The 25,811-nt window shown below is 51.3% G+C and overlaps 1 protein-coding gene across 1 annotated transcript in view; it reads right to left on the bottom strand.

Annotated features, from left to right (window-relative positions):
- The window catches only part of LOC140387375 (ras-specific guanine nucleotide-releasing factor 1-like), a 207,188-nt gene that overhangs the window by 96,381 nt on the left and 84,996 nt on the right, over nt 1-25,811 (bottom strand). The window contains exons 2-4 of the mRNA XM_072470378.1: nt 20,311-20,417; nt 7,629-7,776; nt 4,527-4,619 (exon numbers count right to left, since the gene is read on the bottom strand). Coding sequence (XP_072326479.1) covers nt 4,527-4,619; nt 7,629-7,776; nt 20,311-20,417 — 348 coding nt within the window. The remainder of the gene's footprint in view (nt 1-4,526; nt 4,620-7,628; nt 7,777-20,310; nt 20,418-25,811) is intronic.

The following is a 25,811-nucleotide window of genomic DNA, read 5'->3' as shown; positions in this document are numbered from 1 at the left end:
TACCCTCTCCCCCGCATATCCGACCTGGTAAACAGGATCGCGCATTACAAGGTCTTCTCCACGGTGGATCTCAAGTCCGCCTACCACCAGCTCCCCATCCGTACTAGTGACCGCAAATACACTGCCTTCGAGGCAGATGGGCGGCTCTATCACTTCTTAAGGGTTCCCTTCGATGTCACCAACGGGGTCTCGGTCTTCCAGCGTGAGATGGACCGAATGGTTGACCGGTACGGTTTACGGGCAACATTCCCGTATCTCGATAATGTCACCATCTGAGGCCATGACCAGCAGGACTACGACACCAACCTCCGAAAATTTCTCCAGACCGCTAAAATCCTTAACCTTACATACAACAAGGATAAATGCGTGTTTAGCACCGACCGCCTAGTCATCCTCGGCTACGTAGTGCGAAATGGAGTTATAGGCCCCGACCCTGAACGCATGCGCCCCCTTATGGAGTTCCCCCTCCCTCACTGCTCCAAGGCCCTGAAACGTTGCCTAGGGATTTTAGCTACTACGCCCAGTGGGTCCCCAACTATGCGGACAAGGCCCGTCCTCTGATCCAATCCACAGCTTTTCCCCTGTCGATAGAGGCCCTCCAGCCTTCAGCTGCATCAAAGCAGACATTGCAAAGGCCACGATGCATGCCATCGATGAGTCCCTCCCCTTCCAGGTCGAGAGCGATGGGCCGGGTGTAGCTCTGGCGGCCACCCTCAACCAAGCGGGCAGACCCGTGGCCTTCTTCTCTCGTACCCTCCATGCTTCCGAAATCTGCCACTCCTCAGTCGAAAAGGAGGCCCAGGCCATAGTAGAAGCTGTGCGACATTGGAGGCATTACCTGGCCAGCAGGAGATTCACTCTCCTCACGGACCAACGGTCGGTTGCTTTCATGTTTGATAATGCACAGCGGGGCAGGATAAAAAACGACAAGATCTTGCGGTGGAGGATCGAACTCTCCACCTACAACTACGGGATCTTCTGATCGTCCTGGGAAGCTAAACGAGCCTCCTGGCGCCCGGTCCCGCGGCACATGTGCCACCGCACAAGTGGACCGCCTCCGAGCCCTCCACGAGGACCTCTGCCACCCGGGGGTCACTCGCTTTTTCCATTTTGTCAAGACCCGCAACTTGCCCTACTCCATCGAGGAGGTCTGGACAGACACCAGGGACTGCCAAATCTGCGCGGAGTGCAAACCGCACTTCTACCGACCAGAGAAAGCGCACCTGATAAAGGCTTCCCATCCCTTTGAACGCCTCAGCATGGACTTCAAAGGCCCCCTCCCCTCCACTGACCGCAACACGTACTTCCTGAACGTGATTGACGAGTATTCCCGGTTCCCATTCGCCATCCCCTGCCCCGACATGACCGCAACCACCGTCATCAAGGCCCTCCATAGCATCTTTGCACTGTTCGGGTTCCCCGCTTACATACACAGTGATAGGGGGTCCTCCTTTATGAGCGACGAACTGTGTCAATTTCTGCTCAGCAAGGGCATCGCCTCGAGCAGGACGACCAGTTACAACCCCCGGGGTAACGGACAGGTAGAGAGGGAGAACGGAACGGTCTGGAAGAACGTCCTATTGGCCCTACGGTCCAGGAACCTCCCAGTCTCCCGCTAGCAAGAAGTCCTCCCGGATGCCCTCCACTCCATCCGGTCACTGCTTTGTATGACCGCCAATCAGACACCTCACGAACGCTTCCTTGTCTTCCCCAGGAAGTCCTCCTCTGGGACGTTGCTTCCGACCTGGCTGGGAGCTCCCGGACCCATCCTGCTCCGAAAACACGTGCGGGCGCACAAGTCGGACCCGTTGGTCGAGGGGGTCCATCTGCTCCATGCTAACCCCCAGTACGCCTACGTGGCGTACCCCGACGGCCGACAAGATACAGTCTCCCGACGGGACCTGGCGCCCGCCGGAACCCCACGCACATCCCAGCCACCAGTCCCATCCTCCCCTCCACCGCAGCACCTTACAGGAGGATCAGTCCTTCTGCCGGCCCCATCTAGGCCCCCCCACCCACCGATGCCCCCCGCAGGCGCTCCCTTCCCAGGTCAACCGTTTTCCCCACCAGCACCGTCTAGGGGTGCCGAAGCTGCCATGGAGATCGAAGCCACAGAGTCACAGACGCCCGAGCCTCCACCGGAGTCACCACCAAAGCTTCGATGATCACAGAGGACGACCAGGGCCCCCGATCGAGTGATTGCTTCATTTTAAAGTGTATAGTTAATTATGAATCATAAATTGTAAATGGTAAATAGAATTGTAAATAGTTACAAAACGCTGTACGGAGGTATTACGGTGCCTCCATAACTAATTATACCACGTTGCCATGTTTTGTAGTTTCAGGCCACCACCCCCGCCGGGCTCTTTTTTAACAGGGGGTGAATGTGGTATTATAGGTATTACGGTAGGCTAAAGCACCATTGGTGGAAACTATGCTTTCTAATGGTTATAATGTATGATAGCTCCGCCCTGTTCGGCGGGGTATAAGAACCCATGCCGCCCCAGCAGCCTTCATTCTGTACCTGAGGTGCGGGGGAAACAGCTTATTAAAGCCTTCATTTGGACTACGACCTCGCTTTAGTGGTCATTGATCGTGCATCAGTTCGCAGATGATGTCAAGGTTGCTGGAGTGTCAGATAGTGTTGAGGATTGTCAGAAGATACAGCAGAGCATAGATAGGTTAGTGACTTGGGCAGAGAAATGGCAAATGGAGTTTAATCCGGACACATGTGAGGTAATGCATTTTGGTACGTTTAACATAGAGGGGAAATATATTGTAAATGGCAAAACCCTTAGGAATATAGAAAGTCAGAGAGAGCTGGGCGTGCATGTCCACAGATCTCTGAAGCTGGCAGCACAAGTGGACAAGGTAGTCAAGAAAGCTTACGGAATGCTTGCCTTCATTGGATGGGGCATCGAGTATAAAAACTGGCAAGTCATGTTACAGCTGTATAGAACCTTGGTAAGGCCGCACTTGGAATACCACACAATTCTGTTCGCCACACTACCAGAAGGTGGTGGAGGCTTTGGAGAGGGTGCAGAGGAGGTATACTAGGATGTTGCCTGATCTGGAGGGTGTTAGCTATGTGGAGAGGCTGAATAGACTCGGACTGTTTTCATTAGAAAGACGGAGGTTGAGGGATGATCTGATAGAGGTCTACAAGATTATGAGGGGCATGGATAGAGTGGATGGGCAGGCACTCTTTCCCAGGGTGGAGGGATCAGTCACCAGGGGGCGTAGGTTTAAGGTCCGTGGGGCAAAGTTTAGATGAGATGTGCGAGGCAGTTTTTTTACGTAGAGTGTAGTGAGTGCCTGGAACGCGTTGCCAGGGGAGGTTATGGCTATGGCACCTTGGCAAACACATGGATAGGAAAGGTACAGAGGGATACGGCACAAGAAAGTGCTGAGGGTTTTGTCAAAGGTTGATACCATGATGGTAGCATTGTGGATAGCACAATTGCTTCACAGCTCCAGGGTCCCAGGTTCGATTCCGGCTTGGGTCACTGTCTGTGCGGAGTCTGCACATCCTCCCCGTGTGTGCGTGGGTTTCCTCCGGATGCTCCGGTTTCCTCCCACAGTCCAAAGGTGTGCAGGTTAGGTGGATTGGCCATGATAAATTGCCCTTAGTGTCCAAAATTGCTCTTAGTGTTGGGTGAGGTTACTGGGTTATGGGGATAGGGTGGAGGTGTTGACCTTGGGTAGGGTGCTCTTTCCAAGAGCTGGTGCAGACTCGATGGGCCGAATGGCCTCCTTCTGCACTGTAAATTCTATGATAATCTATGATGACCGGTGTAGTGATCTCTGTATATCAATACACAAGATCAACGTATGTAAAAGTAGTACAGTCAATTCAACACTAGATGTCTCACTATCAGATGGTATATAAAGGACTTTCCCGCTCTTTCTGGGAGAGTGTGCTTCAGGAGAGTCAACAGACAAGACATAGAATAGCTTGAGAGAGAAGTTATTTCATTATTACGTTGTATAGTTAGTTAGTTATCTTTACTGTATTTTATTTCTTTTACTAGTTGAGTATTAAGTACAAAGGACTCACAAATATTATTTATATTACTCATTAAATCAGTTCATCTTTACAAGAAGACTATTGTTCATTTCATCAACTCGGCTGGTTCAAAGAGTAATATACTATATTACACAAGGTAATATAACAACCGGTACAGACTTGGAGGGCCGAAGGGCCTGTTCCTGTGATGTATTATTGTTCTTTGTTCTTTAAATGCTGAAAATAAGTGCAATCAGTGGAAATTCCTAATGTTCGTTAATTCATGGGGTGGGGGGACAGCTTGTGGGCGGGGCCTGTTTCCAACACATTGTTTATAAACTAGCACAAAAAAATCACAGAAACTCCAGTTGCTCTGAAGACAACTTGTATTTAAACTTCTGCCATCTTTTGTGCCAGTTATGGCAATTTTGGCCAAAGTGCGGCAAATGATCAGCAGAACAGAAACCCTAAGTCAAGGCATCTCGGTGCTACTGTTGGCTCATCCGTGGGTCGGCTTTACCTTTTTGATTTTCCTTATGTCAACATCTTCGTCATTCTGTGCCACAGGTTGCGTTAATTGGATGCGTTCGTTGTTTTTAAGCAGTGAAGTAATCTGTTTGAAGTAAAGAGACATAAATTGAGTGCTCCCATTCTGCTGGCATTGGGCTGTGCTCAGAGGAAGCGTGGACCGGGGCGAGTCAAAGTTATGGAGATTCTCACTGACTGAAGTCGCCCGCAGGTTCGACAGGGAACGGCCGACAGCTTCCCTTCCCTGAAGGACATTAGAACCAGTTCGGGTTTAATGACAATCCAACAGCTATCAGGGCAAACTTTCAATTTTACATTATGCTATGTTGGGACATGAATTCACAACCTCTGGCTTACTTGTCCAAAACTCCTTTGGCTGATTCGCATGGGGCAGCAAGAAGCTCACCCTTAGGACCAAGCTGATGGTTTATAAGGCCTGTCTTCTCTGCTATATATCTATGAGGAATGGAAAGGATGTCCCGAAGCGTGCTACATTGGCGAGACCATGCAGACGCTTCGACAACGAATGAACGGACATCGCGCGACAATCACCAGGCAGGAATGTTCCCTTCCAGTCGGGGAACACTTCAACAGTCAAGGGCATTCAGCCTCTGATCTCCGGGTAAGCGTTTTCCAAGGCGGCCTTCAGGACGCGCGGCAATGCAGAATCGCCAAGCAGAAACTTATAGCCAAGTTCCGCACACATGAGTGCGGCCTCAACCGGGACCTGGGATTCATGTTGCATTACATTCAGCCCCCACCATCTGGCCTGCGAAATCCTACCAACTGTCCTGGCTTGACACAATTCACACCTCTTTAACCTGGGGTTACCCCATCTCTGGATCTGCAAAGATTTAATCACCTGCTAATGCTCGCATTCCAAGCATTGTCTGGCATCTTTGAATTTGTCTATATATATGTTTCTGGAACATACCTCTTCATTCACCTGAGGAAGGAGCAGCACTCCGAAAGCTAGTGATATTGAAACAAACCTGTTGGACTTTAACCTGATGTTGTAAGACTTCTTACTGTGCTCACCCCAGTCCAACTCTGACATCTCCACATCATATATCTATGATACATGGGTGACTTATAGCTATCAAGAAAAGAAGCTCATCACTATCCATGGAATATTATGGGTATATCCAGGCTGGAATAAATGTGGCAGTCCTCTCAAAGACAGAGAGCTCCCAAGTGTGTTGGCTCAAATCAAACAGAGGTGACTTTGGTGGGTTGGGCATGTCTACATGATGCAGAATGGCCGCGTACCCAAAGATCACCCGTATGTGAGGTAGCCAGAGCCAGAAAACCAGTGGGGGGGGGGGGCTTCAAGGCTCCCCTTCAAGTATGTTTGCAAGTGTGACATGAAGGCCCAAAACATTGATTATTGTACCTGGGAGTCACTAGCTGGCGAAGGAGGGAAATGGCTACACCTGTGGGCTGGCGTGCCTTACCACAATAGCCAGTGGCTACAGCAATGTGGCAACAAGCACCAACGCTGAAAGAACCGGCTTAATGCGCGGCACTTGTGGCAGAACCTGTCTCTCGTGGATTGGTCTTCATCACCATCAGCAAAGGTTCACCAAATGAAGGCAGCCCACCGATATGAATTCTTTGCTGCACATCCATTATCTCTCATGTATGGAAGGATGGCGAGAAGGTGACCCAAAACTAGAACCATTTCACCGCTGAGCAATGTCTGCAGAGGGGATGGACATTCATCCACTCATAGCAGAGACTGTTACAGTCCGTCTTCCTTAAACTGGGGAAGCAACGTATGTGTGGGAGTGTGGGGAAGCCCGCTCTAGAGTCATTATCCTCTGGATGGAGTGGCTTTGATGAGAGAAATGACGTTCCCTGGTCCGGACCTCCCTGTTTCTTACCAACATTATCGAGTTGAAGATAAAGGATAACATTTCTTTGCAGTTTACGCCCCTTTATAATGTCTCCACTCCTCTCTTAAAGGTGTTGACTACACCAGGGTACGTCCAGTGCTCTGAGACTCTCAGTTGGGAGCCACACTTTAAAAAGAGCGGGGATAGACATCAGAGTGTGTTAGCCCCGTCTGCATCCCAGATGGATTCCGCCAGCATAATGCAAACACTGAATTTACCCCACTGTTCCATAGCGAAAGATCGTCGTCGGGCACCACTACCAAGTAATGATACTTTTTGTACAGGGTGGCACGGTGACATAGTGGCCTTCGCTGCTGCGGTCCCGGGTTTGATCCCGGCCCCGGGTCACTGTCCGTGTGGAGTTTGCACATTCTCCCCGTGTCTGCGAGGGTCTCACCCCCACAACCCAAAAAGATGTGCAGGGTAGGTGGATTGGCACGCTAAATTGCCCTTTAATTGGAAAAATAATAATTGGGTACTCTAGATTTATGTTTAAAAAATTATCCTTTTTGTGTGAGTCAAGAGTTGCCAGACTATTTTGACAGTGGGGTCATCATAGCTTAAAGAAAAACATTTTTTAACGTTTCCAATTAAGGGGCAATTTGGCATGGCCAATCCACCTACCCTGCACATCTTTGGGTTGTGGGGGTGAAACCCACGCAGACACGGAGAGAATGTGCAAACTCCACACGGACAGTGACCCAGGGCCGGGATCGAACCTGGGACCTCAGTGCTAACCACTGCGCCATGGGTGCAGGGGGGGCATCATAGTTGAGATCAATCCTGCTCCCATTGAACATTCCCATGCGTGCATTTTCCAACAGGGTTCACTGGATTGGAGCCAGGGCCGGAATTCTCCAGCTATTCCCATTCATCTTCCCAGCGGCAGTGGTGTGGCTTCAATGGGAAATCCCAGTGACAATCGCCCGGAAAGAGAGAATCCCGCCAGCGGACGGCGCACCGCGGATAAACACGCGGCTGGGGGACCGGAGAATCCAGCCCCGGGAGGGAGACTCCTGAATTAACTACTGATTTGAACCACTCCCTACCGAGATTGTGGAGGAACCTTGGTAAATAAAGCAACGCTTTAACAATTTAACAACGCTGGAATAATGTCCACCGTGCACCTCCCAGACCCAACAGCCTCACATTAATGAATGTAAACCGAGAGAAATATACCGTTCTGTTCCTTGTCCTACCTCAGACTTCAATCGTTCCACTTCAATCTCCTGATCTTCAATTTGGTGTCGAAGCCGCTTTGCGACTGTTTTCTCAGTCTCAACAATCTGCAGCAAGTGCAGGTATTTCTGCATCAGCGACTCGTGTTCTGTCGCAAGGTTTCTGTAACTGTTCCAAGAATATGGCTGTTAACACATCGAACAAAATGGAGCTCGGGGTTTCTATTTTTAAAGTATATTTATGGAATTTACAATTTTAGAGAAAAATGCAACCAAGTTACAAAGTGATACATTGCCATAAACAAGGAGAAGAAAACAGCTTAACACATGTGAATGCTGAATGGAACTGGAGAACGATATCACCACTGGTTCGATACAATCACTAAACGCTCATATGGCCCACCAGAGCCCAAGGGAGGAACAGGATTGAGTCGTAACGACATGGCAAAAACGGTGCACACCCTCTTCCCACACCGCATAAGTCTACAATCATCACAAATTCATCAGGATAAATTTCCTGCGGATTGCTCAGTTGTGCATCACCGTACTACCCCCTCAACCCCAGCAGCACCAAAGGCCTCAAAGACCCATCACAGCCTCTTCTCCTTGGATATCAAACCCATCCGCACCCACGTAGCAGCCAAGAAGAGATTCATCGTACCCCACCTAAATGAAAAACAAAGATAATACACAAAAACCCCAGTTTTATGAGGATTTACATACGTGACACACAACGCAAACTTAACCCCAATCTGGGCCCAGACTAGAGCCAAAGTCATTCCATACATATGCGGAGAGAGGATTGCGATCAAACCTTCAGGGCCTCCTGAAGAAGGAAGGAGCAGGGGCCGCGATTCAGCCACCGCATTGCACCCGGCTCCAAATCGGGCACTGCGCCGGCCGGTCGCGGGTCACCCGGCTCGCTCCGCCCGGTGCCACCTGGATCTGAACGAACTGGGAGCCTATCCTCAATCTCAGTGAAGGTGAACTGACCCAACCAAACCCAACCCTCCCCCTCACCCCACCCTGACTCCACTCAATAGGAGTGAAACTGCACAAATCACACTCCTCATAATCAAAGAACAAAGAACAAAGAAAAGTACAGCACAGGAACAGGCCCTTCGGCCCTCCAAGCCCGTGCCGACCATGCTGCCCGTCTAAACTAAAATCTTCTACACTTCCGGGGTCCGTATCCCTCTATTCCCATCCTATTCATGTATTAGTCAAGATGCCCCTTAAACATCACTATGGTCCCTGCTTCCACCACCTCCTCCGGCAGCGAGTTCCAGGCACCCACTACTCGACAAAATATGATTTTGCTGAATCAGAATAACCAACCATACAGCCCATCAAACTCACACTTCACATCCCCCTGCAGGGAAATAGACAGCAACAATGTTCAACAATATGTTCAACAGGGAATAATGTCCAGGAAAACAGAAGACACGCAGGGCAAACTCCTGGATAAAGACAGCTTCCATGTTGCTCAAGAAGGAAAAAGCAGGATCAATCAGAGCTCTTTAGGATCCCTCAAAGATCCCAACAATTGAAGCACGAGACACCATCACCTTCCCCACCCAGGTGGTCCACAGCCTAAGCCCCGGCCAGGGCAAATGACTTGTCCGGTTCAGCCCTCGTGACTAGCATCGGGAACAGGACAATTCAGGACCAGTGGTCGGGGGGGGGGGGGGGGGGCAGTGGTCGGGGGGGGGGGTGCAACTGCTCCCTGAAGATAGGATACGATGTGCTCCAACAAATCTGATGCAACTTGCCTCCAAAGATTGCCAAAGCCTGGCAGCCCATTTCCAAACTCAGCAAGGAACCCGCCTTCCACCTATCGCCAAGGACCAGGCTCAGGGGGCACACCCCACCCAGCTCTCATCTCCCGAACCCATCGGGTTAGAAGACACGTCATGTGGCGTAGTCTCAGTGACACGGAGGCGAGCACCCACCGAGGAAAGTGCTCTCTTGGGTACAAGAACCTCCACGTGCACCTCCACCACTCCACAAAAATGCCCCACAATTCCTGAAAGTGAGCACTGACGGCCCGTACCGCACCACCAAGATCTTCAGCCAAGACAGCATTTTCGAGAACACCTCCAATGGCGGCCATCATCCAGATGCACACAGCAGCGCCAAGGTGAGAGCCCGCTCAGCAACAACTGCGCCACGGCGAGCGGGGCCCCACCACTGCCCATTCCAACCACCTTCCTTTCAGAAGCACCAATCAGGAACCTCCCAGGAGGGAGCACAACCATGTAGCCCAAGAAAATACACATATGCACCTGGATGAAATACCGGATTAAAAGATGAGCAGAACCGGGGATCGCAAAAACGTGACCGCTCCCGCACTCAATGCCCAAGCTTGGTGGGCGGGATTCTCCGAGCCCAGCACCAGGCCGGAGAATCGCCGCAACCGCGCCACGCCGCCGGCATGCAATTCTCCGAGGAGTGGAGAATCGGCGCCATTTGCGCCGGCGCGTTCGGTGCGGCCCCGGTCGCGGGCTGCTGTCCGCGGCTCGGCCGCCGATTCTCCAGCCTTGATGGGCCGAGCGGCCACGCGGAATCGGCAGAGTCCCGCCGGCGCGGTCCACACCTGCTCCCAGCCGGCGGGAACTCTGTGCGCAGGGTCAGGGGGTGGCCTGCCCGGGGGGGGGGGGGGGGGGGAGGGTGGAGGGGGGCTCCTTCACCGGGGGGAGCCTCCGATGGGGTCTGGCCCGCGATCGGGGCCCATCGATCGGCGGGCCAGCCTCCCCCCCCGCCCGGGCCTATTTTGTTACGCGGCTGGCCCCTGACAACCGGCGCCATGTTGCGCCGGGGCCGGCGTGTTGAGGAAGACCCCCGCGCATGCGCGGGTTGGGGAGGGAGGCTGGAGCGGCGTTCACAACGGCGCGGACACTCTTCCTCCATTTCAGAGACTCCTGCCCAGTGTTTCTGATCTCAAATCAAGGCATCTGATTGGCTGCCTTGGATCACAGGGATTTGTGAGGTGGGAGGAGACTGAGATCTGTCCAGTTTGTCTTCTACATGGAAATCGCGTGGAAGAGAGAAAGACTCGCATTTCATGACCTCAGGAAACCCCAAAGCACTTTGCAGCTAATTAAGTGCTTTAGTCACAGTTGTAATTTCAGAAACACAGTGACCAAGTTGTGCTCAGCAAACTCCCACAAATAGCAATGTGATTGAAGGATAACATTTTTTTTAAAATAAATATTTTATTGAAAATTTTTGGTCAACCAACACAGTACATTGTGCATCCTTTACACAATATTATAACAACACAAATAACAATGACCTATTTTATAAACAAAAAAAAAAATGAATAAATAATAAATAACAAAAATGAAAACTAACCCGAATTGGCAACTGCCTTATCACAAGTAACACTCTCCAAAAATATAATTTAACAGTCCAATATATAATTATCTGTCGCAACGACCTATACATATTATACAGTATATATTAACAACCCTGAGAGTCCTTCTGGTTCCTCCTCACCCCCCCTCCCCCCCTCCCCTCCCCGATCCTGGGCTGCTGCTGCTGCCTTCTTTTTTCCATTCCATCTATCTTTCTGCGAGGTATTCGACGAACGGTTGCCACCGCCTGGTGAACCCTTGAGCCGACCCCCTTAGAACGAACTTAATCCGCTCTAGCTTTATAAACCCTGCCATGTCATTTATCCAGGTCTCACCCCCGGGGGCTTGGCTTCTTTCCACATTAACAATATCCTGCGCCGGGCTACTAGGGACGCAAAGGCCAAAACATCGGCCTCTCTCGCCTCCTGCACTCCCGGCTCTTGTGCAACCCCAAATATAGCCAACCCCCAGCTTGGTTCGACCTGGACCCCCACTACTTTTGAAAGCACCTTTGTCACCCCCATCCAAAACCCCTGTAGTGCCGGGCATGACCAAAACATATGGGTATGATTCGCTGGGCTTCTCGAGCACCTCGCACACCTATCCTCCACCCCAAAAAATTTACTGAGCCGTGCTCCAGTCATATGCGCCCTGTGTAATACCTTAAACTGAATCAGGCTTAGCCTGGCACACGAGGACGACGAGTTTACCCTGCTTAGGGCATCTGCCCACAGCCCCTCCTCGATCTCCTCCCCCAGCTCTTCTTCCCATTTCCCTTTTAGTTCATCTACCATAGTCTCCCCTTCGTCCCTCATTTCCCTATATATATCTGACACCTTACCATCCCCCACCCATGTCTTTGAGATCACTCTGTCCTGCACCTCTTGTGTCGGGAGCTGCGGGAATTCCCTCACCTGTTGCCTCGCAAAAGCCCTCAGTTGCATATACCGGAATGCATTCCCTTGGGGCAACCCATATTTCTCGGTCAGCGCTCCCAGACTCGCAAACTTCCCATCCACAAACAGATCTTTCAGTTGCGTTATTTCTGCTCTTTGCCACATTCCATATCCCCCATCCATTCCCCCCGGGGCAAACCTATGGTTGTTTCTTATCGGGGACCCCCCCAAGGCTCCAGTCTTTCCCCTATGCCGTCTCCACTGTCCCCAAATCTTCAGTGTAGCCACCACCACCGGGCTTGTGGTGTAGTTCCTCGGTGAGAACGGCAATGGGGCTGTCACCATATCCTGTAGGCTAGTCCCCCTACAGGACGCCCTCTCTAATCTCTTCCACACCGCTCCCTCCTCCTCTCCCATCCACTTACTCACCATTGAAATATTAGCGGCCCAATAATACTCACTTAGGCTCGGTAGTGCCAGCCCCCCCCCCCTATTCCTGCTACGCTGTAAGAATCCCTTCCTCACTCTCGGGGTCTTCCCGGCCCACACAAAACCCATGATGCTCTTTTCAATCCTTTTTAAAAAAGCCTTCGTGATCACCACCGGGAGGCACTGAAATACAAAGAGGAATCTCGGGAGGACCACCATCTTAACCGCCTGCACCCTCCCTGCCAGTGACAGGGATACCATATCCCATCTCTTGAAATCCTCCTCCATTTGTTCCACCAACCGCGTTAAATTTAACCTATGCAATGTGCCCCAATTCTTGGCTATCTGGATCCCCAGTTAACGAAAGTCCCTTGTTACCTTCCTCAACGGTAGGTCCTCTATTTCTCTACTCTGCTCCCCTGGATGCACCACAAACAACTCACTTTTCCCCATGTTCAATTTATACCCTGAAAAATCCCCAAACTCCCCAAGTATCCGCATTATTTCTGGCATCCCCTCCGCCGGGTCTGCCACGTATAGTAGCAAATCGTCCGCATACAAAGATACCCGGTGTTCTTCTCCTCCTCTAAGTACTCCCCTCCACTTCTTGGAACCCCTCAACGCTATCGCCAGGGGCTCAATCGCCAGTGCAAACAATAATGGGGACAGAGGGAATCCCTGCCTTGTCCCTCTATGGAGCCGAAAATATGCAGATCCCCGTCCATTCGTGACCACGCTCGCCATCGGGGCCCTATACAACAGCTGCACCCATCTAACATACCCCTTTCCAAAACCAAATCTCCTCAACACCTCCCACAAATAATCCCACTCCACTCTATCAAATGCTTTCTCGGCATCCATCGCCACTACTATCTCCGTTTCCCCCTCTGGTGGGGCCATCATCATTACCCCTAACAGCCTCCGTATATTCGTGTTCAGCTGTCTCCCCTTCACAAACCCAGTTTGGTCCTCGTGGACCACCCCCGGGACACATTCCTCTATTCTCATTGCCATTACCTTGGCCAGGATCTTGGCATCTACATTTAGGAGGGAAATAGGTCAAAAGGACCCGCATTGTAGCGGGTCCTTTTCCTTCTTTAAGAGAAGCGATATCGTTGCTTCAGACATAGTCGGGGGCAGTTGTCCCCTTTCCTTTGCCTCTTTAAAGGTCCTCGTCAGTACCGGGGCGAGCAAGTCCACATATTTTCTATAGAATTCGACTGGAAATCCATCCGGTCCCGGGGCCTTTCCCGCCTGCATGCTCCTAATTCCTTTCACCACTTCTTCTACCTCGATCTGTGCTCCCAGTCCCACCCTTTCCTGCTCTTCCACCTTGGGAAATTCCAGCCGATCCAAGAAGCCCATCATTCTCTCCCTCCCATCCGGGGGTTGAGCTTCATATAATTTTTGATAAAATGTCTTGAACACTCCATTCACTCTCTCCGCTCCCCGCTCCATCTCTCCTTCCTCATCCCTCACTCCCCCTATTTCCCTCGCTGCTCTCCTTTTCCTCAATTGGTGTGCCAGCAACCTGCTCGCCTTCTCCCCATATTCGTACTGTACACCCTGTGCCTTCCTCCATTGTGCCTCTGCAGTGCCCGTAGTCAGCAAGTCAAATTCTACATGTAGCCTTTGCCTTTCCCTGTACAGTCCCTCCTCCGGTACTTCCGCATATTGTCTGTCCACCCTCAAAAGTTCTTGCAGCAACCGCTCCCGTTCCTTACTCTCCTGCTTCCCTTTATGTGCCCTTATTGATATCAGCTCCCCTCTAACCACCGCCTTCAACGCCTCCCAGACCACTCCCACCTGGACCTCCCCATTATCATTGAGTTCCAAGTACTTTTCAATGCACCCCCTCACCCTTAGACACACCCCCTCATCTGCCATTAGTCCCATGTCCATTCTCCAGGGTGGGCGCCCTCCTGTTTCCTCCCCTATCTCCAGGTCTACCCAGTGTGGAGCGTGATCCGAAATGGCTATAGCCGTATACTCCGTTCCCCTCACCTTCGGGATCAACGCCCTTCCCAGCACAAAAAAGTCTATTCGCGAGTAGACTTTATGGACATAGGAGAAAAACGAGAACTCCTTACTCCTAGGTCTGCTAAATCTCCACGGGTCTACACCTCCCATCTGCTCCATAAAATCTTTAAGTACCTTGGCTGCTGCCTGCCTCCTTCCAGTCCTGGACTTCGACGTATCCAGCCCTGGTTCCAACACTGTATTAAAATCTCCCCCCATTATCAGCTTTCCCATCTCTAGGTCCGGAATGCGTCCTAGCATCCGCCTCATAAAATTGGCATCATCCCAGTTCGGGGCATATACGTTTACCAAAACCACCGTCTCCCCCTGTAGTTTGCCACTCACCATCACGTATCTGCCCCCGTTATCCGCCACTATAGTCTTTGCCTCGAACATTTCCCGCTTCCCCACTAATATAGCCACCCCCCTGTTTTTCGCATCTAGCCCCGAATGGAACACCTGCCCCACCCATCCTTTGCGTAGCCTAACCTGGTCTATCAGTTTCAGGTGCGTTTCCTGTAACATAACCACATCTGCCTTAAGTTTCTTAAGGTGTGCGAGTACCCGTGCCCTCTTTATCGGCCCGTTCAGCCCTCTCATGTTCCACGTGATCAGCCGGGTTGGGGGGCTTCCTACCCCCCCCCCCCCCCCCCCCCCCTTGTCGATTAGCCATCCCCTTTTTCCAGCTCCTCACCCGGTTCCCACGCAGCTGTATCTCCCCCAGGCGGTGCCCCCCCGCCCATACCAGCTCCCCCCTCTCCCCAGCAGCAGCAACCCAGTAATTCCCCCCTCCCACCCCCCCCCCCGCTAGATCCCCCGCTAGCGTAATTACTCCCCCCATGTTGCTCCCAGAAGTCAGCAAACTCTGGCCGACCTCGGCTTCCCCCCGTGACCTCGGCTCGCACCGTGCGACGCCCCCTCCTTCCTGCTTCTCTATTCCCGCCATGATTATCATAGCGCGGGAACCAAGCCCGCGCTTCTCCCTTGGCCCCGCCCCCAATGGCCAACGCCCCATCTCCTCCACCTCCCCTCCTCCCCCCATCACCACCTGTGGAACAGAGAAAAGTTACCACATCGCAGGATTAGTACATAAAATTCCTCTTTCCCCCCCTTTTTAACCCCCCTCTTCGCCCCCCACATTCGCCCCACCACTTTGTTCAAACGTTCTTTTTAATAACCCGCTCATTCCAGTTTTTCTTCCACAATAAAAGTCCACGCTTCATCCGCCGTCTCAAAGTAATGGTGCCTCCCTCGATATGTGACCCACAGTCTTGCCGGTTGCAGCATTCCAAATTTTATCTTCTTTTTATGAAGCACCGCCTTGGCCCGATTAAAGCTCGCCCTCCTTCTCGCCACCTCCGCTCTCCAGTCTTGATAAACGTGGATCACCGCGTTCTCCCATTTACTGCTCCGAGCTTTCTTTGCCCATCTAAGGACCATTTCTCTATCCTTAAAACGGAGGAATCTCACCAATATGGCTCTGGGAATTTCTCCTGCTCTCGGTCCTCGCGCCATCACTCGGTATGCTCCCTCCACCTCCAACGGACCCGCCGGGGCCTCCGCTCCCATTAACGAGTGCAGCATCGTGCTCACATATGCCCCGACGTCCGCTCCCTCCGCACCTTCAGGAAGACCAAGAATCCTCAGGTTGTTCCTCCTTGCGTTGTTCTCCAGTGCCTCCAACCTTTCCACACATCGTTTCTGATGTGCCTCATGCGTCTCCGTCTTCACCACCAGGCCCTGTATGTCGTCCTCATTCTCGGCTGCCTTTGCCTTCACGACCCGAAGCTCCCGCTCCTGGGTCTTTTGTTCCTCCTTTAGCCCTTCGATCGCCTGTAGTATCGGGGCCAACAGCTCTTTCTTCATTTCCTTTTTGAGCTCTTCCACACAGCATTTCAAGAACTCTTGTTGTTCAGGACCCCATGTTAAACTGCCACCTTCCGACGCCATCATGGTTTTTGCTTGCCTTCCTTGCCGCTGTTCTATAGGATCCACTGCAATCCGGCCACTTTCTCCTCCTTTTTCCATCCGTATCCAGGGGGGATTCCCTTCTGGTTTACCGCGCAGTGTTTTTAGCCGTCAAAATTGCCGTTGGGGCTCCTATCAAGAGCCCAAAAGTCCGTTTCACCGGGAGCTGCCGAAACGTGCGACTCAGCTGGTCATCGCCGCACCCGGAAGTCCGATTGAAGGATAAATATTGGCTATTGCACTGGGAATGTCTCCCTTGTTCCTCAAAATAAAAGAAAGTTGGGAGGTGATCTGATTGCTGGTTTCAGCATCTGAATAATGTGGACCTTGACGAGCTACTTCACCTTGTCCAGGATGGAAGATCCAGGGTTCGAGGCCTGCACTTAAAGGGAGGTAATATTGAAGAAAACTCTGGAAATATTGGGGGCGATTTTCATCCCGCCTTCACCGTCAGAGAGAATGGTGACACGGCGGAAAATCCGGAGAGAATCAGCAAACACGACCCTCTCCAGAGAGATTCCGTTTTTCCATCTCCCTTGCTGGTGATGTCACGAGGTTCATGACCCAAAGGGATCTAATTTTAATCTAATTTTAATGGTTTAAATAATTTTGAATATGATTTGCCGCCCCCACTCCCATGCCACATGAACCCCATTACTGAATATACAAACCTTGCTGACGTGGCGGGAACCACTCCGGCATCGGGCCGCCCAAAAGGTGCGGATTTCTCCGCGCATTTAGGGGCCTTGAGGGGCTAGGCCCGCGCCGGAGTGGTTTCCGCTCCCCTAGCTGGCTTGGAGGGCCTTTGGCGCCACGCCAGCCGGGGCCGAAAGGACTCTGCCGGCCGGCGTGGGTCCGTGCATGCGCGGGAGCGTCAGTGGCTGCTGACGTCATCCCCGCACATGCGCAGGGGAGGGTGTATCTTCTGCGTCGGCCATGGTGAAGACTGTGGCCGAGGCGGAGGGAAAAGAGTGCCCCCACGGCACAGGCCCGCCCGCCGATCGGTGGGCCCCGATTGCGGGCCATGCCACCGTGGGGGCACCCCCCGGGGCCAGACCGTCCCCCCCCCCCCCTGAACCCCGGAGCCCGCCCGCGCCGCCAGGTCCCGCCGGTAAGAGAGGTGGTTTGATCCTCGCCGGCGGGACCGGCATTCCAGCACCGGGACTTCGGCCCATCGTGGGCCGGTGAATCGCCGGATTCCCGCCCCCGCTGAATATCCGGTGCCGGAGAATTCGGCTACCGGCGGGGGCGGGATTCACGCCAGCCCCCGGCGATTCTCCGACCCGGCGGGGGGGTCGGAGAATCCCTCCCCTTATGTGTGGGTCTATTGTAAACTCATTGATTAATCACTGTGTTTGGTCAATGGCTCCACTATTGTTGTGACTACCAGAAGAGAACCATCGAATGATACAGCACAGAAGGAGGCCATTCGGCTTGCTATGCATGTGCTGGCTATCCAATTAGGGACCTTGGCTTTTCTTTCACAAGCGATCCCTCTGTTGTGTTAAATCAGCAATTACTTTCTATGGCAGCATACGAACAACCAGGCAGATATGTGTAAAGCAACACATCACCTCATTATAACACTGCCATCCTCACACTCTCATCTAATTTACACCTACTGGTAGCTGCATTCATAGCTACTCTCAGGCTAGTAATCAAATTCACACAAATATTAATTGTGCTAATTATAAACCTCATACAGACAGTATTGGCACATTAGCGACCCATATGTTGCAATCATCATGCCACCTGCCGGATTGCTCTCACTGACACTCCACGTTCTTTATTTTCCTAATTTATTTCAGAATTTTATCCCCCTCCTGATGGAGCGTCAGTAAGCTCCATAATCACCACCTCTCTCCTCCCTAATATCTCTCTGAGGTGAGTTACAAGTCATAAGAACGTAAGAACTAGGAGCAGGAGTAGGCCACCTGGCCCCTCGAGCCTGCTCCGCCATTCAATGAGATCATGGCTGATCTTTTGTGGACTCAGCTCCACTTTCCGGCCCGAACACCATAACCCTTAATCCCTTTATTCTTCAAAAAACTATCTATCTTTATCTTAAAAACATCTTAAAGTCGCGGCACTAAAATCGCGGCACTAATGAAGGAAATCTGCCATCTCCACACGCTCTGGGCCTATATGTCACTCTAGCCTGACACGTACGAGGCTAACACTCAACTGATCCTTCGAGTTGACCGAGCAACGCAATATTTGGGAAGCACGGTAGCATTGTGGATAGCACAATTGCTTCACAGCTCTAGGGTCCCAGGTTCGATTCCGGCTTGGGTCACTGTCTGTGTGCGGAGTCTGCACATCCTCCCCGTGTGTGCGTGGGTTTCCTCCGGGTGCTCCGGTTTCCTCCCACAGTCCAAAGATGTGCGGGTTAGGTGGATTGGCAATGATAAATTGCCCTTAGTGTCCAAAATTGCCCTTAGTGTTGGGTGGAGTTACTGGGTTATGGGGATAGGGTGTGGAGGTGTTGACCTTGGGTAGGGAGCTCTTTCCAAGAGCTGGTGCAGACTCGATGGGCCGAATGGCCTCCTTCTGCACTGTAAATTCTATGATCTATGATATTCGTAAACAACACGGTGCCCGTCCGTCACCACCTTCTCAGGTCAACTGGGGTGGGCATTAAATGCCAGCCTTGCCAGCGACTCCCACATACCAGGGGTTTCTCTCAACTTTTACATTTTCAACACATTTGAGAATTTGTTTAACCGCATGCGACAAGTGAGAGGTAAGCAGCTTCAGGCAAAGGTTTGGAAATCACACGGAGGGTTGGTTGATTGGCACACTAGGGTTAAAGTCATTCCTTAAGGTCAATGCCAGTATCTCCTTCTGCAATGTACTCTGTTTAGTCAAGTGGCCAATTATTTGACAGACATGACTAACAATATCCCAAATCGCTTTTAGTAGCCATAGAAACCAAAGACCATCAAGGTCAGGTCCCAAAGGTAGGCCCACATGGTTTCATAAACAAGTCAAGAGCCGTTATGTCTAAACCAACACAGCTTGAGTGCCGATTGTTTTGACAGTTTCCAATAGTGTCTAATATCTTTTGAGAGGCAGAGTTTTGCTGTTGAACAGCTGAAGTAAAATTGGAAAAGGTGTGATTGAAGTGCTTGGGACTAATGACTTTAAATATTTTTTGTGTTTTTTTTTTAAGAGAATCAAGCTCCGACGGATTAGTTTAGTCTGGGGCAGAGATGCACCAAAAGGCTACTTCTGGTCTGCCCCCGTGTTATGTACAACACTGTTGGCCCCCGCTAGGAAATTTGTACTCCTGCCAACCTCATTGCTTCTTCATTAGAGCAACTCTCCAGCACCTCACACTGAGGTCATTCTGAAACACTGAACCTTTTGGAAGTGAGGGGTGACGGACTATTCATCTGAGCATGATTCCCTAGTCTCTCAAAACTCCGGTACGACTGTTATTTTTCTTTTTCTTCTGTAACCAGATATTCAAAATAGGGATACCAAAAGCTTGGCCAAAGTACTAGGTCATAAGGAGCATTTTAAAGGTGGATTGAGGGAGGGAATTCCGGAGTTTAGAGTCTAATGATAATCTTTTATTGTCACAAGTATGAAGTTACTGTGAAAAGCCCCTAGTCGCCACATTCCGGCGCCTGTTCGGGTAAGCTGGTAAGGGAATTGAACCCGCGCTGCTGGTCTTTGTTCTGCATCACTAAACCAGCCTATTAAGCGGATAAAGACACAGGAGCCAATGGTGGAGCCAATCTGATGTGCAAAAAGACGGAATTGGAGGACAGCAGATACCTCAGAGGGTTGGAGGAGTTTACAGAGATAGGGAGAAGCAAAGGGATGGAGGGATTTGAAGGCAAGGATGATAGTTTTACAATTGGAGGCATTGCGGGACTGGGAGCCAGTAGGTCAATGAGCCGAGAGGATGAACAGGACCAGGTGCGAGTTAGGATATGGGCAGTAAAGATGTTGACAAGCTCATGTTTACAGAGGGTGAAAGCTGTTGGGTTGGCCAGAGTACATGGGAATAGTCAAGCTTGGCCCTACCTTGCGTGACCAATTGCTGCCACCCAGTCATCACAATCCTTCACATCCTCCGTCCTTAGATCCAGGGCTTTCTGAGCATCGTGGCCAAAGTTAATTGTGAAATAATACTGTGGAAAGAAAAAAAAAAAATCACAAAATATTTCAATGAGACAATCATCCAGAACTCTTGTTGGACATGTTCAAGGAAATTTCATCCCATAGCTTCCTGCCGCAATCAATCCACCCTACCCTCCCGGAATTGGTCACCTGCTACCTCAACCCTCACGGTGACCCGCTCGCCCCCCAACCAGTCGGAAAGTGGACAGATGCTTCACAATCCGATTGGATGATTCTCACTGTCAATGATAAAGCCACGCTTCCACTTCCTTCATCTTCAATATTTTTACAACTCGTAAACAAAAGTGTTCAATGAAAGTGAAAAATAAAACACTTGCAATTTTTTTAACGCCCCTGGGATTTTTCTCCCTGAGCTATTATTTTGCAATAGCTTCCTGGAGATTAACCTTTAACTCCTAGCACCTCCAGGACAATCCTGGAGGATTGAGGACCCCTGTAAGAATCAGTGGGGAAATCAAAGCGAGCAAGTTAGGAATTAAAAGAGAATTCCTGCGGCACTCACAAAGGGGGAGAAATGCAAAATAAATTGCCACAGAAAACCATTGAAGCACTCAATAGAAATAGGTTCAGGAAACAATTACAGCCTCTGGGTAGAGTCAGACAAATTCTATTGCTAAATTAACTTTGTTTCCCAGTGTGGCTCCACTATCTTAATGGAGGTGCTACTTTGAACCAGTTTGAGAGCAAAAATTTGATAAAAGCTTTACTGGCAAAATGATATTGAGCAACATCTATTCCACTCCCTCATTGTCCCCCACCTCTGGATCCGCACTTAAAGCAATGTGTTTGGAACAGACACAATTTGTGTTTCAGCAGGTGTGAATACATAGTCCCGATCCAGATATAATTCTGTATTAAAACATTAACAAGGGAAGGAAGATATCTGGAGAATGGAAGGTGAGACTGGTTCATTGACATGTTTTTTCTATATTGAGGAGAAAGTGGACAGTGTGAGTAATTCACACAAAGGACTATTCCACACCTCCTGACACAAGGCAGTTCATGTATAGAGGGTTCCATTCCCTACGTTCATTAACACATTCAATCCCATCAGAGAAGAATAACAGGCTCTCAGCTTCAAGACCGTAATTATTTAAAAATAATCTTTATTGTCACAAGTGGGCTTACATTATCACTGCAATGAAGTCCGCACATTCTCCCACGGTTTCCTCTGGGGGCTCCGGTTTCCTCCCACAAGTCCCGAAAGACATGCTTGTTAGGTGAATTGGACATTCTGAATTCTGTGTAGCCGAACAGGCGCCAGAATGCGGCGACTAGGGCTTTTCACAGTAACTTCATTGCAGTGTTAATGTAAGCCTACTTGTGACACTAATAAAGATTATTGTTATTATTAAGTCATTGTGAAAATCCCCAAGTCGCTACACTCTGGCGCCTGTTCGGGTACACTGAGGGAGAACTCAGAATGTACAATTCCCGGCTGGCCGGATGCCGGCGGCAAGAGCGACGGGAACCACTCCGGCGTCAGGCCGACTGGAAGGTGCAGAATCCTCCGCACTTCCGGGGGCTAGGCCAGCGGCGGAGGTGTTGGCGCCACGCCAACCGGCGCCGAAGGGCCAATGCGAGTTGGCACATGCGCAGAACCAGTGGCCGGCGCAGAAGGAAAGAGTGTCCCCACGGCACAGGCCCACCCGCAAATCGGTGGGCCCCGTTCGCAGGCCAGGCCACCGTGGCCCCCCCCCCCCCGCCCCCGGGCCGGATCCCCCCGTGCCCCCTCAAGGACTCACCTAGCCGGCCTACCAGCCAGATCCCGCTGTGATGGACCATGTCCATTTCACGCCGGTGGGACTGGCCAGGAAACGACGGCCGCTCGGCCCATCGGGGCCCGGAGAATTGCCGGGGGGGGGCCGCTGCCAACAGGTCCCGACTGGCGTGGCGTAGACCCCGCCTCCGCCCTAATACTGGCGCCGGAGAATAGGGCAGTGGCGTTGGAGCGGCGGGGTGGGATTCGCGCCCCCCCCCCCCCCCAGGGATTCTCCAACCTGGCGGGGGGGCCGGAGAAACCCACGGCTTTCGGGACTGTGGGAGGAAACCGGAGCACCCGGAGGAAACTCACGCAGACACAGGGAGAACGTGCAGACTCCGCACAGACAGTGACCCAAGCGGGAATTGAACACGGGTCCCTGCCGCTGGTAAGCAACAGTGCTAACCACTGGGCTACCGTGCTGCCCTATAAAACTGCAATACTACCTCACAAATGAAGACAGCAGAACTATACAAAGTCAACCAGACAGATAGATGCTGGCTGGGTCAGCATTTATTACCCAATGCTGGGCCATTTCAGACAGACCAGGCCAGGTTAAGACAGCAGATTTCCTTACCTAAGGGGCATCAATGAGCCAGATTGGGTATAAAAATTTTTTTTTAAGAGTATCCAATTCTTTTATCCAAATAAGGGGCAATTTAGCGTGGCCAATTCACCCACCCTGCACATCTTTGGGTTGTGGGGGTGAGACCCACGCAGGCATGGGGAGAATGGGCACCAGATGGGGTTTAACAACAATCGACAATGGTTTTGTGGTCATCATTAGAAATTAGGATGAATTAGAAATTCCAGATTTTTATGAAATTCACACAGAGTGACTGTATTAAATCAACTCGAGAGGAACTCTGATTTACCTGATCTGTGTGAAGGAAGAAGATCAGTGCTGTACATATTACTGAGTTAATGTAATGCTGTAAGTAGCCTTATTTGAGAAAAGCTTCCAGATAAGTAGGTGTTAGAAAATGCAACATTGATGATATGAGATCACCACACTGCGGACTGCAGGAGGCAATGGCGTAGCGGGATTGGCACTTGACTAGTAATCCTCCTTCCAAACTTGTAGGAGAAGAGATCACCCGTCATCTCCATCAGCTGCTCCTGAAAGTCTGGGACAGAGAAGAAATCCCTGCCGTCATAGCCACCATCTTCAAGAAAGGGGACAAAGCGGATTGTGAGAACGACCAAGGAATGTGCCTACTTTCCATGGCCAGGAAGATCATCGCCCAATACCTTACTCACCACCTTCCCCCAATCTCTGAAGAAATCCTTCCGGAAGGCCAGTGTGGCTTCTGACCAAATCGTGGAACAGCGGACACGGTTTTCACTGCTCGGCAACTTCAAGAGAAATGCCGGGAGCAACATCAACCACTCTACATGGTCTTCATCGATCTGACCAAGGCTTTTGACCCAGTCAATCGGAAAGTGCTGTGGAAGACCCTGTCAAAGGCTGGCTGCCCAGAGAAATTCATCAACTTCCTCCGACTCCTCCACGACAAGATGTCGGCACCAGTTCTCACTAATGGAAATAAGAAACCTTCGAGGTCAAGACTAGAGCCAAGATTTGGGGGATGGGTGGAAAGAGGAGTGATGGAGATGAAGGACTTGTTCTTGGAAGGACAGTTCGCCAGTTTGGGAGTTGAGGTTCCCTTGTGGAGAGGGTTTAGGTGTGTGCAGGTAGGGAACTTTGTGGAAAAGATCTTTCCGAACTTTCCAGTACACCATCCTCCTCGTTGCTGGTGGAGGTGTTGCCGGTGATGGGGTTGGAGGGCGGTGCCATCTCGGTGATTTATGGGAGGATTTTGGAGGAAGATAAGGTGTCTCTGGTGGGGGTTAGGGTCAAGCGGGAGGAGGAGTTAGGGATGGGGCTAGAGGAGGGGTTGTGGTGTGAGGTGCTGTGAAGGTGAATGCCTCAACCTCGTGTGCGAGGCTGGGGTTGATACAGCTAAGGGTGGTGCACAGGACGCACGTGATGAAGTCGAGGATGAGCTGGCTGTTTGATAGGGTGGAGGATATTTGTAAACGGTGTGGGAAGGGCCCGGCCAAGCAGGTCACATGTTCTGGTCCTGCCCAAAGTTGGAGACATTTTGGAGGTTGTTTTTCAGCACCATGTGGACTTGGAGCTGGGTCCCCTGGGGGCCATATTCAGGGTGGGGGTGTCAGACCTGCCAGAGTTGCAGAAGTTTTAACCTTCGCCTCGCTGATCACTTGTAGGTGGGTTTTGTTGGGGTGGAGGTTAGCTTCTCTTCCCTGTGCCTCAGCATGGCTGCGGATTGAATTCCTGCATTTAGAGAAGGTGAAATTTGCCATGAGAGGGGTGAATGAGGGGTTCCACAAGAGATGGGGCTTGATTATTCTGCATTTTGGAGAACTTTAGGGCTTGATTCCACGAAATAGGAACAAAGCCCCCTCGCGAATGCGTTTAGCCGCATGTTTCCTCGCACTCACAGTGCCGAGAAATATATCGCAACCGCAAACGGATGCAGGATGGAGAATTGCGGCCAGGGGGACACGGCATATATTCGGAATTTCGGAGACGTTGCCCGTGAGTATCAGGGACTGTGGTGGAGAGCACTGGGCCAGTCTCTTATATGGTGAAAACCAAGGAGCTGGCGGTGCAAAAGCAGGTGGAACACCTTAAAGGCAGGGAGCCCTTACCAGGACCAGCCATGCTGCATGAATCAGCTCTCCACCCCTTCTGTCCATCACCCATGGGCCAAGGGGCAACACTCCCCCAGTGCGAGGCGGTAGACTCAGGATCAGACTCAGGAAACAGAAGCATCCAATAGTCTCCGACGACAGTTTGACCAGGGAGAGGCCGCCCACGGCACTCCCAGACAATTGGCATGGAAATGGCACTCCCTAACGCATTACATGCCCCGTGACCCAGCCCCCCAATCGCTGGAGGCACAACCACGGGCAAGTCGATGTCAGAGGGACCAGCAAACTTCGGGGGAAGAGGGATGTAATAACCCTCAGACCGAAGGGGACCACCTGATTGACCTCCGCATGGGGCTTGTGGAATACGAGTTCCCCATTCAGAGGCGGAGACCTAACAGTGGGGCTCATTAAATTGGACTGATAAAAGCCAGCCAGAATGGGAAACTACATCTTCGGATGGTCTTGGCTGGGACTGGATGTACTCCCGCTGCTTTGCGGCCTTGCTTTAAGTAACATCACAATCCTTTGAGTTTAAATCCTTCTCGCGCCTACTCTGATTACAATTGTTAGGCAACAAACACTGGCCCAAGCAGCCTAATCCCATGAACATCCATCTACAAGGTGCACTGCAGTAACTCACCAAGGTTCCTTGGACAGCACCTTCCAAACCCAGGACCACTACCATCTAGAAGGACAAGAGCAGCAGATACCTGGGAACCCCACCACCTGGAGGTTCCCCTCCAAGTCGCTCACCACCCTGACTTGGAAATATATCAGCCGTTCCTTCATTGTCGCTGGGGCAAAATCCTGGAACTCCCTCCCTAACAGCAGTGTGGGTGTACCTACACCTCAGGGACTGCAGCGGTTCACCACTAGTAACTGGACTCCAGTCTGAACATTTCCCATCAACCACCCCCCTTTGTTTCTTCCAGCTAGCCAATTT

The sequence above is a fragment of the Scyliorhinus torazame genome, chromosome 12 (assembly GCF_047496885.1).
Source record: "Scyliorhinus torazame isolate Kashiwa2021f chromosome 12, sScyTor2.1, whole genome shotgun sequence".
Taxonomy (NCBI): Eukaryota; Metazoa; Chordata; class Chondrichthyes; order Carcharhiniformes; family Scyliorhinidae; genus Scyliorhinus; species Scyliorhinus torazame.
This window is presented reverse-complemented; position numbering and strand designations above follow the sequence as displayed.